This window comes from Ranitomeya imitator, chromosome 3, assembly GCF_032444005.1.
Source record: "Ranitomeya imitator isolate aRanImi1 chromosome 3, aRanImi1.pri, whole genome shotgun sequence".
Lineage (NCBI taxonomy): Eukaryota > Metazoa > Chordata > Amphibia > Anura > Dendrobatidae > Ranitomeya > Ranitomeya imitator.
Genome location: NC_091284.1, coordinates 277,148,200 through 277,160,579, shown reverse-complemented (window position 1 = coordinate 277,160,579; position 12,380 = coordinate 277,148,200). Strand labels below are relative to the sequence as shown.

At 40.5% G+C, this 12,380-nt stretch overlaps 1 protein-coding gene across 2 annotated transcripts in view; it reads left to right on the top strand.

The window, feature by feature from the left end:
• The window catches only part of NAV1 (neuron navigator 1), a 220,006-nt gene that overhangs the window by 81,535 nt on the left and 126,091 nt on the right, over positions 1–12,380 (top strand). For both annotated transcript variants that reach the window (XM_069756486.1, XM_069756487.1), the window contains exons 11-14: positions 8,254–8,421; positions 11,923–11,975; positions 12,137–12,160; positions 12,289–12,366. In XM_069756486.1, coding sequence (XP_069612587.1) covers positions 8,254–8,421; positions 11,923–11,975; positions 12,137–12,160; positions 12,289–12,366 — 323 coding nt within the window. The remainder of the gene's footprint in view (positions 1–8,253; positions 8,422–11,922; positions 11,976–12,136; positions 12,161–12,288; positions 12,367–12,380) is intronic.

The following is a 12,380-nucleotide window of genomic DNA, read 5'->3' as shown; positions in this document are numbered from 1 at the left end:
TACAAAGACTACAAGAACCAAATTGAGGAAAAACCCTGCTGCAACTAAATAAGTAAAAACCAAAAGTGCATTTAAATAGCACAGGGTTCTTAGTAATACTGTTTTTGATCGAAAATAGCACAAAAGCCATCCCAACTTCGACAAGGTGACCTTGATCGGGATGGTCCTACACTGTCTAATATTAAAAACCTTACCATGTGTCAGAGTGACATCAGTGTGTGAATAAAGGCAGATAAAAGGACCGGGTCCCGACCTGTGGATACAAGTCTGGGAAAGCCTTTAAATATAATTTCTAGCTCAGGAGAGGGAGGCCACACCCCAGCTTGCACAGAATGAAAAAATACAAAGAAAAAAACACAAAAATGTTGCTTGGATTAAGTTGGTATACATGCAGCACATAAACGCGTGCTCACGTTGGCCATAAAGCATAGAAAACCTACAAGAAACAAAATAAGCAAAAACCTTGCTGTAACTAAATAAGTAAAAAGCAAAAGTCCATTTAAATAACACAGGGTTCTTAGTAATACTGTTTTTGATCAAAAATAGTATAAAAGCCATCCCACTGTCGACAAGGTGACCCTGATCGGGACGGTCCTACGCTGTCTAATATTTAAAATTTAAATAAGATTCTAGCCACTAATATACTTTAATTATGCAAGAGCCAGTGATTATACTACTGTTAGCACCAGTTCTGGGTCTTATATATGAAGAACTTGGCACTCAAGTATAATGCGAGAAGTCATTTTAATTGCATTCCGCTGCAAAATATATGTTTCAGTATATTATAGACCTTCTTCAGGCAGACATAGAGTACAGTGTCTTGTGAAAGTATTCACCCCTTGTCATTTTTTATTTATTTTTTTACCACACAACCTAAAATTTCACTTGTTTTGAGGGTTTGGATCAGTTCATGTAAAGAACATGCCTACAACTGTGAACATTTATTTTTCTTTTTATTGTGAAACAACAAATAGGACAAAATAACGGAAAACTTAAGTGTGCATAACTATTCATCCCCTAAAGTCAATACTTTGTAGAGCCTCCTTTTGCGGCAATTACAGCTGCAAGTCACTTTGGATAAGTCTCTGAACTTTCCATGTCTTGCCACTGTAATTTTTGTCTATTCCTCAAGGCAAAATTGCTTAAGTCCCTTCAAGTTAGATGCTTTCCTCTGATGAACAGCAATCTTCAAGTCTGACCACAGCTCCTCAATTGGATTAAGGTCTGGGCTTTGACTACGCCACTAGAAAACATTTACAAGTTTTTTCTTAAACCACTCGAGTGTTGCTTTAGCAGAATGTTTTGGGTCATTGGCTTGTTGGAAGGTGAACCTCTGTCCCAGTTTCAAATCACTGGGAAAATAAACTCCAAGCAAATGTGGGGCTAAGCACCTTAGGATTTTTTGAATGCATCCACTTCCAGTAAAAAATGTTAATAAAAATTTTATTTATTTTCTCAAAACAAAAAAAGGAAAAAAAATATATATATTTTTAAAATATTTTTAAAATACTTTTAAAATACAGTACATTTTAAAAATATAATTTATTTATTTTTTCCTTTTTTTGTTTTGAGAAAATAAATTAATTTTTATTAACATTTTTCACTGGAAGTGGATGCATTCAAAAAATCCTAAGGTGCTTAGCGCCACATTTGCTTGGAGTTTATTTTCCCTTTGAATTCGTCACCTATGTGGATCCGAAGCAGGATCAACACATAGTTCTCCAAAGTGATCTGCACACCTAATTGGATTATACAACATACGGAGAAGAGTTGCTTAAAGAATTGATTCCTTGAGAATTTCTTACCGACAGAAAATAATTTTTTTTACTGTTGGTAAAAATGTATTACAGTCAGAGGAAGCACCGCACTTGTATCTTTTTTTTCCCTCGTTTCCTAAACCATGGTATTTCTAAAGAGTTTCAAATCACTGACAGACTGAAACTGGTTTTGCTAAAAAATATCCCTGTATTTTGCACCATCCTTCTTTTCTTCGACTCAGACCATTTTCCCTGTCTCTGATGCCGAAAACATCCCCATAGCATGATACTGCCAACACCATGTTTCACTGTGGGGATGGTGTTCTTGGGGTGATAACTTTCCTCCATACATTTGGGGAGTCTCCCACATGTCTTTTGGCAAACTGAAAACAAGCCTTACAATTTTTGTTGTTGAAGTAAAGGCTTTTTTTCTACCCACTCTTCCATAAAGGCCACATCTATTGTACGGCTTATTGTGGTCGTATAGACAGATACTTTAGTCTCTGCTTGGGAACTCTGAAGCTCATTCATGGTTACCTTTGGTCTTTGTGCTTTCTCTCTGATTAACGCCCTCCTTGCTCAGGCTGAGAGTTTTGTGGGCCGTTCTCTCTTGGTAGGTTTGTTGTGGTACTGTCACGATCCAGGTCGGGGTTTGTTTCTTGCTATTCTTTCCCCAGTCTGGTCATGCGAGGGTTAACCTTTGCCTCGTTTTGGGGTATATTTTGCTATTTCAGTCCACGGCTGCCTACAGGCAGCGTCAGCTATACTTCTTGCCCCCTGGCTTGAGCACTGACTCCGTTTCACCCTGATTTGTCCTCTGCCAGTTTACTCTGTTCCCATGCCTTCCCATTCCTGCTTCCCCGATCGTCTTGCTGTGTGCTCCCCGTGCTGTGACCTTGGTATTTGACCCGGCTTGTCCCCTGACCTGTTTCTCTGGCTTATGTCTCTGGCATCTCCGCTCCCAACTGGCTCTGACTTCTTTGGCTTGCATCTGACCACAAGAATTGCAGGTTTTCCTGGTACTGCGTTTCCCGTCCATTCCTGACCCTGCTTGTCCGATCTCTTGCCACCTAGTGGCGCCTGCGCTGCCGCACTGAAGTTTTACGCCGTGAGTGCTACCTATCCTCTTCAGCCCCCCCCTGGAATAGGACGCATGATACTGCGCTGTGGCAGCATTACACGTACCATGTTCTTTCCATTTGATGATACTGGATTTGATAGTGCTCCAGGGATCATCAGATATTGGGATTTTTTTTATAAACCAACCCTGACTTGTACTTCTCAACAACTTTATCCCTGACTTGTTTGGGGATCTCATTGGCCTTCATGGCGTTGTTTGGTTAGTGGTGCCTCTTGCTTAACGGTGTTGCAGCCTCTGTGACCTTTCAGAAAAGATGTGTATATACTGACAGAATATGTGACACTTGCACACAAGTGGACTTCCTGTCACTAAGCATGTGACTTGTGAAGGTAATTGCCTGCACCAGAAATTTTGAGGGGCTTCATCTCAAAAGGGGTAAATACATATGCACATGACAATTTTTAGTTATCTGATCCCATAAATTTAAGATATGCCTATATTTTTCTCACTTCACTTCACCAACTTAGACTATTTAGTGCTGATGCATAACACACAAATCAGATAACAAAATATTTATACACTGGTTGTAATGTAACAAAATGGCTAAAAAGCCTAGAGCTGAATACTTTCGCAAGCCACTGTAGGTGACACAAAAAGATGCTGAGAACTTGTATGAAGTTCAGTACGAAATGATAGTGGATTCTCAGTGTGGGCATGGTGCCTGTGCAAGTCATTTCTGGGTCTTGACCGCTCCATTGGATTTGACACAGTAGAGAACAACTTTAAAGGAGTTATCCAGAACTGAAGACTAAGTCTTTAACCCCTTTCTGACCTTAGATGTACTATCCCGTCGAGGTGACCTGGGCCTATCTGACCCTCGACGGGATAGTACATCATAGCGATCGGCCGCGCTCATGGCTGACTATCGCAGCTGACATCCGGCACTATGTGCCAGTAGCGGTCACGGACCGCCCCCGGCACATTAACCCCCGTCACACTGCGATCAAACATGATCGCAGTGTGCCGGCGGTATAGGGAATTATCACGCAGGGAGGGGGCTCCCTGCGGGCTTCCCTGAGACCCCCGGAGCAATACGATGTGATCCCGTTGCTGCGAAGGTTCGTTACCTCCTCCTCCCTGCAACAGGCCCGGATCCAAGATGGCCACGGCATCCGGGTCCTGCATGGAGGTGGCTTCACTGCGCCTGCTCAGAGCAGGCGCCGGGAAGCCAGGAGAAGTGCACGTCAGATCGCACAGCAAAGTGTCAGATCAGCCCCCCCCCCCCCAGGGCAATGTTATAGTGTAAAAAAAAAAATATTCACCTGTGTAAAAAATTTTTTTTACAAAATTCCCCCCCCCCCAAAAAAAAAATATTCTTCCTATAAATACATTTCTTTATCTAAATTAAAAAAACAATAAAAGTACACATATTTAGTATTGCCGCGTCCGTAACGACCCCACCTATAAAACTATATCACTAATTAACCCCTTCAGTGAACACCGTAAAAAAAAAAAAACAAGGCAAAAAACAAAGCTTTATTCTCATACCGCCAAACAAAAAGTGGAATAACACACGATCAAAAAGACTGATATAAATAACCATGGTACCGCTGAAAACATCTTGTCCCGCAAAAAACTAGCCGCCACACAGCATCACCAGCGAAAAAAAAGTTATTGTCCTCAGAATAAAGCGATGCAAAAATTATTTTTTCTATAAAATAGTTTTTATCGTATAAAAGTGCCAAAACATAAAAAAATGATTTAAATGAGGTATCGCTGTAATCATACTGACCCGAAGAATAAAACTGCTTTATCAATTTTACCAAACGCGGAACGGTATAAACGCCTCCCTCAAAAGAAATTCATGAATAGCAAATCACAAAAATCGGAATTAAAAGCAATCAAAAAATGTCACGTACCCGAAATAGTTAGGGAAAAATTAAAAAATGTATTTATTTCCATTTTCCCATTAGGGTTAGGGCTAGGGTTAGGGCTAGGGTTAGGGTTGGGGCTAGGGTTAAGGCTACAGTTGGGGTTGGGGCTAAATTAAGGGTTAGGGTTGGGGCTAAAGTTTGGGTTGGGGTTGGGGCTACATTTACGGTTGGGAATAGGGTTGGGATTAGGGTTAGGGGTGTGTCAGGGTTAGAGGTGTGGTTAGGGTTACCGTCGGGATTAGGGTAAGGGGTGTGTTTGGATTAGGGTTTCAGTTATAATTGGGGGGTTTCCACTGTTTAGGCACATCAGGGACATCAGGGGCTCTCCAAACGCGACATGGCATCCGATCTCAATTCCAGCCAATTCTGCGTTGAAAAAGTAAAACAGTGCTCCTTCCCTTCTGAGCTCTCCCGTGTGCCCAAACCAGGGTTTACCTATGGGGTATCAGCATACTCAGGACAAATTGGACAACAACTTTTGGGGTCCAATTTCTCCTGTTACCCTTGGGAAAATACAAAACTGGTGGCTAAAAAATAATTTTTGTGGGAAAAAAAAGATTGTTTATTTTCACGGCTCTGTGTTATAAACTGTAGTGAAACACTTGGGGGTTCAAAGTTCTCACAACACATCTAGATAATTTTCTTGGGAGGTCTAGTTTCCAATATGGGGTCACTTGTGGGGGGTTTCTACTGTTTAGGTACATTAGGGGCTCTGCAAATGCAATGTTACGCCTGAGGACCATTCCATCTAAGTCTGCATTCCAAATGGCGCTCCTTCCCTTCCGAGCCCTCCCATGCGCCCAAACGGTGGTTCCCCACACATATGGTGTATCAGCGTAATCAGGACAAATTGGACAACAACTTTTGAGGTCCAATTTCTCCTGTTACCCTTGTAAAAATACAAAACTGGGGGCTAAAAAATTATTTTTGTGGGAAAATTTTTAATTTTTTATTTTTACGGCTCTGCATTATTTTTAACTTCTGTGAAGCCCTAGGCGGGTCAAAGCGCTCACCACACATCTAGATAAGTTCCTTAGGGGGTCTACTTTTCAAAATGGTGTCACTTGTGGGGGGTTTTAATGTTTAGGCACATCAGTGGCTCTCCAAACGCAACATGACGTCCCATCTCAATTCCTGTCAATTTTGCATTGAAAAGTCAAACGGCACTCCTTCCCTTCCGAGCTCTGCCATGCGCCCAAACAGTGGTTTACCCCCACATATGGGGTATCCGTGTACTCAGGACAAATTGTACAACAACTATTGGGGTCCAATTTTTTCTCTTACCCTTGGGAAAATAAGAAATTGGGGGCGAAAAGATAATTTTTGCGAAAAAATATGATCTTTTATTTTTACAGCTCTGCATTATAAACTTCTGTGAAGCACTTGGTGGGTTAAAACGTTCACCACACATCTAGATAAGTTCCTTAGGGGGTATACTTTCCAAAATGGTGTCACTTGTGGGGGGTTTCAATGTTTAGGCACATCAGGGGCTCTCCAAATGCAACATGGCGTCCCATCTCAATTCCAGTCAATTTTGCATTGAAAAGTCAAACGGCGCTCCTTCCCTCCCGAGCTCTGCCATGCGCCCAAACAGTGGTTTACCCCCACATGTGGGGTATCGGCGTACTCAGAACAAATGGCACAACAACATTTGGGGTTCAATTTCTTCTCTTGCCCTTGGAAAAATGAAACAAATTGGAGCTGAAGTAAAATGTTTGAAAAAAGTTAAATGCTAATTTTTTTTAAACATTCCAAAAATTCCTATAAAACACCTGAAGAGTTAATAAACTTCTTGAATATGGTTTTGAGCACCTTGAGGGGTGCAGTTTTTAGAATAGTGTCACACTTGGTTATTTTCTATCATATAGACCCCTCAAAATGACTTCAAATGTGATGTGGTCCCTAAAAAATATTGGTGTTGTAAAAATGAGAAATTGCAGGTCAACTTTTAACCCTTATAACTCCCTAAAAAAAAAATTTGGGGTTCCAAAATTGTGCTGATGTAAAGTAGACATGTGGGAGATCTTACTTATTAAGTGTTTTGTTTGATATATCTCTGTGATTTAATTGCATAAAAATTCAAAGTTGGAAAATTGCGAAATTTTCCAAATTTTCGCCAAATTTCCGTTTTTTTTTTTTTACAAATAAACGCAGGTAATATCAAAGAAATTTTACCACTATCATGAAGTACAATATATCTCGAGAAAACAATGTCAGAATCACTGGGATCCGTTGAAGTGTTTCAGAGTTATAACCTCATAAAGGGACAGTGGTCAGAATTGTAAAAATTGGCCCGGTCCATAACGTGCAAACCACCCTTGGGGGTAAAGGGGTTAGTAGGAGATTGGTTCTCACATCTGGAACCCACAACGATCAGCTGAAAACTGCTTCGGCAGCAGCTGGAGGGTCGGAGCACAGCAGCCTCATTATATTAGTTGCTGCCGAGTACTGTGCTTTATCTCCCATTCACTGATAAGTACTGCACATTATGTCTCGCTATCTTGGTGTGATTCCGAGTATTGCGCTTTATCTCTCACTCACTTGATGTAATGGTGCAGTGTGATGCTGAGTATTGCACCTTATCCACCATTCACAAGATCTTGGGAGAATGGGGCATGAAACGTGGTACTTGGTAGTCATTAAGCTATGTGCGGGGCTGCTGTGTTCCACGCCATGCATCACTTAGCTCCTGGCGCTGCCAGAGCAGTTTTCAGCTGATTGGTGGAGATACTGGATGTTGATCGCTCACCAGACTTATTTTGACCTATTCTAAAAGTTGAGTCCGGGACAACGCTTAAAAATGTAATGGCTAAACTGTCCCCCATATCTTTTCTTGTATGAGCCATCATAGAGAAAGACTGGTTTAGCTCTTACAATGAATCAGAAGGAAGCTGTTTGCTGCGTTAAATCCGGCGATGAAGTGGAGCTGCTGACAATGGTACATCGGTGAACATTGACAGTGGCTATAGTAGTAATTGTCAATCATATCAAGCATCTGTACAGATTATGTCATCTAGCTATATTATCGCTTTAATGACTCCATGACAGCTTTGCTCTAAGTTAAATTTCTAGTTAGGCTCTGGTCACATTGGCTTTTGTTTTTTATAAGATGCATGAGAGATATGATGAATTCTTTGGATGAAACCCTTCTGAATTGTTATGAGATGCTTTTTTTTTACCTCAGTGGTTTTTATTAATCTGTCAAATTTCTATTAGACATGTATTTTTTAGACTGGTTGACAGGATGCCAAGCTATTTAGGTCAGCATGTAATGAATGAATTCATGCAAGTGTGAACAGAGGCTTTAAAAGTACCCATCGTTAATGCATCTGTCCCTGTGTTTCTATGATCAATAGGTGTCTCATCAGTCTGAACCTCTCACTTGTCAATATGACATGTCAGATGTTATGCAATGATCGGCCCAGATTGGGCCCTGCAGGCAGAATACGTATAATTTTCATTTCATCTCCTTACCCAACAGTGAGTCCCTCTTCTGCTCCTCGCATTGCTCGGTCAAGCAGTATTCCAGCTCAAGACTCTTCTTTTGAACTTTTCAGTACTTCAAATTTAGGGAGTTCTTTATCTCTTGCTGATCGACCTAAAGGGACAATGACTAGATCTGGCTCATTTAGAGACCCCACTGATGATGGTAAGTGTGGTAAGGTTTATTTAGTAGAATTTACGTAGCATATAGGGAGGGGCAAGTTAGCATTATTATCACTTTGTGTAATTTGGTATGGCGGTTATTTAGGGGATAAAACGATCTGTCAGATTTCCTTTAAGCTACATGCAGAAAAATGATTTACTTTATCAGGAGACCCTTAGTTCTTGGAGGACTTTTGCGTGTACCCAAAAGCCATCTGTCCATACAAATTTGCTGTATGGGGTAGTAATTAATCTGTAATTAAGCCAATTGTGAGTTTACTATGTACACCAGACTCCACCATTTGGCAGCAAACAGCCACTATGATATATGTATATTTTTTTAATCATAGGTACCCATTAAAACTTACGTTTTGAACCTTTTCTATTATTGAATCACTAAACCCATCCATTCCTTTTAAAAAATAATGTATTTCCCTTGTTTACGAAATGCCAAAATCATGCAAATCCAGTTTGCCTGTACAAACACATGAGCAACTTGTTTTTGTTTGTTTGTTTTTTACCTTTTAAATACAAAAATGAACTTGATTGTATTTCTTCTGCACCTGTATCATTTTAATCATCCTTTTAATAATCTAGCAGAATGTAAGAATATTTGTTTTCTTGAGGTTCACAACATTAGTATAGAGGTGGCCAAAAAACAAAATTCTAGTTTTAACATTTTAATTAATTACACATATACCAGATAGGTAAACCAAAACATATATGTTAGTCAAATGCTAGTTAAAAGCACTTGGTTAGTGTCATGTCTTACATTTTACAGCTTACCTATTGATTTCAAAGGGCATCCCACAGATTACAGTTGATTGCTAAGAGACCATCAGTAGGACACTTTCCCAAAAAGCCTATCAAAGGACGTTTTTGACAAGTTAGGTTTGTCCAAAGAGAGCCCTTTATCCCCTTAAGGACATTTTTGGTTTTATCAAAGATTCATCGATTGTTTAAAAAACGTAATTAAATACATTCTACAAATACCCAAACTCTGATGATTCTGCTGCTTTTATCTGTTTTGCGCTACGTCATTCCATTGCAGAGAGATTCACATTTGTTGCTTTTGGAGTGGAGTATGTGAAATTTATGCATGCTGACCAGCTCAGGGTTTCTATAGTCTTCTCTGGGGGGGGGGGGGGGGGATGCTTTTACCCTCCTTACCAAATTCTGCAAAACACAACTGGGCAGCGTTTGAGGCTGGCTGACTGTTGGATTACCTTCCGAGCTATGATTGACAGCGTTTTTGAACCTAGAGTTAGAGTTCATGTTCCCAGGGAATAAACTCCCAGATGGACTGGAAGCAGAGATTTCACATACTGTGTTACATGAGCAACAAATATGAATATCTCAGCAATGGAGCAACGCATTGCCAAACAGAAAAGACTGGCTGAGTCAAGAAAGTTCTGGGATTTTTAAAAAGGTACATTCAATTGCTTTTTACTCAGTTTTTTTTAAGCAAAGACTGAAATTCTGCCATACTTTTGATTGATTTATATTTTATAGCATTCGTTATGTGGGATAAATAATGTGAAAGTATAATAGTTTGGGATGTTAAAGACATGCTGACTTTACTTATTTTTAAGTCCCTATTGGAGGACTATAACTTCCATAAGTCTGTGTTCAGTGTACTATGTCTGTCTGCGTGGCACTGACCGGCATCCTATCAGACTACCATATGTGTTTGCCATACCTTGTGTTGCTGTGATCACACGTGTGCAGGAGCTGGGTAAGCTGGGATCGAAGATAAGTTTGATCCCAGGCATTTAACTCCTTGATATCAGCGGTTAATAGTAACTGCAGCGTCTATGGGTTTGAATGACGGGTCAAAGTAATTTTTGATTCCTGGAGGCTAACTGATACCTACTGAAATGTAGTAATTTATGGAAGCATTGTTTTTTATTGGTGAAAACATCACAAGAAAATGACAGTGCATATTGCTTGAACTAGATTTCTGCAGTCACTCTATGTGACTGCAGTTTGGTGAATCTTGCGTAGCACACCTTGGTTTCCAGGCATCAGCTACATTTCTGCAGTCACATTGGGACAGTATGCATTGCGTTTGCCAGATCCAGCGGGTGCTGTCTAGAGTCACATTCTTGCATCTTGCTTCCATTGAGAGAAGCAGATGAGACTCTAGTCAGTACGTGACTGCCAGTCTACTTTCAGCATAAAGGCAATGAGCACTTAGGTTAAGTTGTGTAATAGGACCCACGGAATTGATAGGGAAGCTCAGCCTTATGATAGGGATAAGAGATCAGTGTTAGATGTAGCACATTTATCGTGCATTATAAATGAAGGCTATATTTGTAAGTATTTCAAATCTGCCGAATCTCACCATTTTAAAGGGTTTTACGGGCTTGAACTAAATTTCTGCAGCCGCTGCATACTGTCTTTTATCTTCTGACTAGCTTCTCACCTGCTTCTCTCAATGTTCTAAGGTCATAATGGCTGTCACGTAACCGCCCGCTTGATCCTTCAATTTAGGGGAAGTGTCCATAATGCAGGCTGTCAGAATTTGCCAGTCTGCCGTGACTTAGCTTAAATTATACGTTGGTAGCTTCCCCATCATATACTTTATCATTACCGTAGGACCCCATTTTCCAGATGAAGGGCAAGAATGAGCTCTTTTGGCCTCCATCTGGCAGGTTACGTCGGCATAGCACTCACTACCCTCACCCTACAAATATTTAAAGCTGCTTTTAGTGCACATATTATACTAGAATGTCCAGGCACTGTACCAATTTCCATGCTTTGTCACTTACCATCCACATTTTGAGTGGGCTGTTCTTCTTCACGAGCATTGTCTCTGCCATTGCCCAACGTCTCCTTAGCCTCTAACTGTATGCAGTATCCCTGAATGTGGTATAACCAGAAAACAGCAGCAGAGAGACAAGGTCTCGCCCGACTTTCTGTGACACGTCTTCTAGAGACGGTTTTCTGGTGATAACAGGCAGTGAACAGTAAGTTAGATAGAATGGAGGCACCTGGTGAGACGCTTCTTCTTGGGTTTGGACGCTTGTATTTCATAGTCCTTGTACGGGCTGAAATTCTCGGATTAACCACAGTTGCTCTTACAGCCTGATAGAAATAAAAAGAGGCTGGGAAGGGAGACCTGAGGCCAGTTCGGGCTCTGCGGTCTATATACGACCCGTGAAATATTCTTCTATAAACCCGGCCTTCATGTGACAGACAACATACGGTATTTCATTGCCTATTATATTGACTATCTAGCACGTTATCAAGTCATGTCTGATAGTACAGTGATCATCCAAAAGTCAGTGACAACCATAAAAAGTTACCATAAGGGCCATATCAGATAGATAATTGTACATAATATTTGTATTGAGACTTTAATATTGTTTGAATTTATAATTAAGGCAAAAGTTGCTTATTTGTCCAATATTGTGTCATTTATTAAAAACACAATACAACCTTTTCTCAGCTGTTTTATTCTTTGGTGTGTAGATAGTAATATATTCACCTATTTATTTTTCAGTTCACGGCTCTGTTCTGTCTCTGGCATCAAGTGCGTCTTCAACATATTCCTCTGTAAGAACTGCCTTGTGATGGTTTGGTTGCATGCTCCACTGCGTACATTACCAGTGCATGAAAGAGTCTCTGCTTGTGCTTAATGCAATCTAGGCCATCGATCTGCTAATACTGTAACCTCCTCTTTGTTTTTTCCTTGGCATGCCACACTTTTCTATCAGGCTGAGGAAAGGATGCAGTCAGAGGTACTTACTCAATTCCTAGCGGTCATGCATTTTTTTTCTTTGCCCATGCCAGCTTTCTGCAAGGAATGACATATATTTAGCAACGTAACTTATTTCAATTTTTTTTTACATTTTTTTGTGGAATGAAGCAAATTCGGAAACTACGAAGAGAGCTAGAATCCTCACAAGAAAAAGTGGCAGTATTGACCACTCAGCTGTCTGCCAACGTAAGTGCCATGAG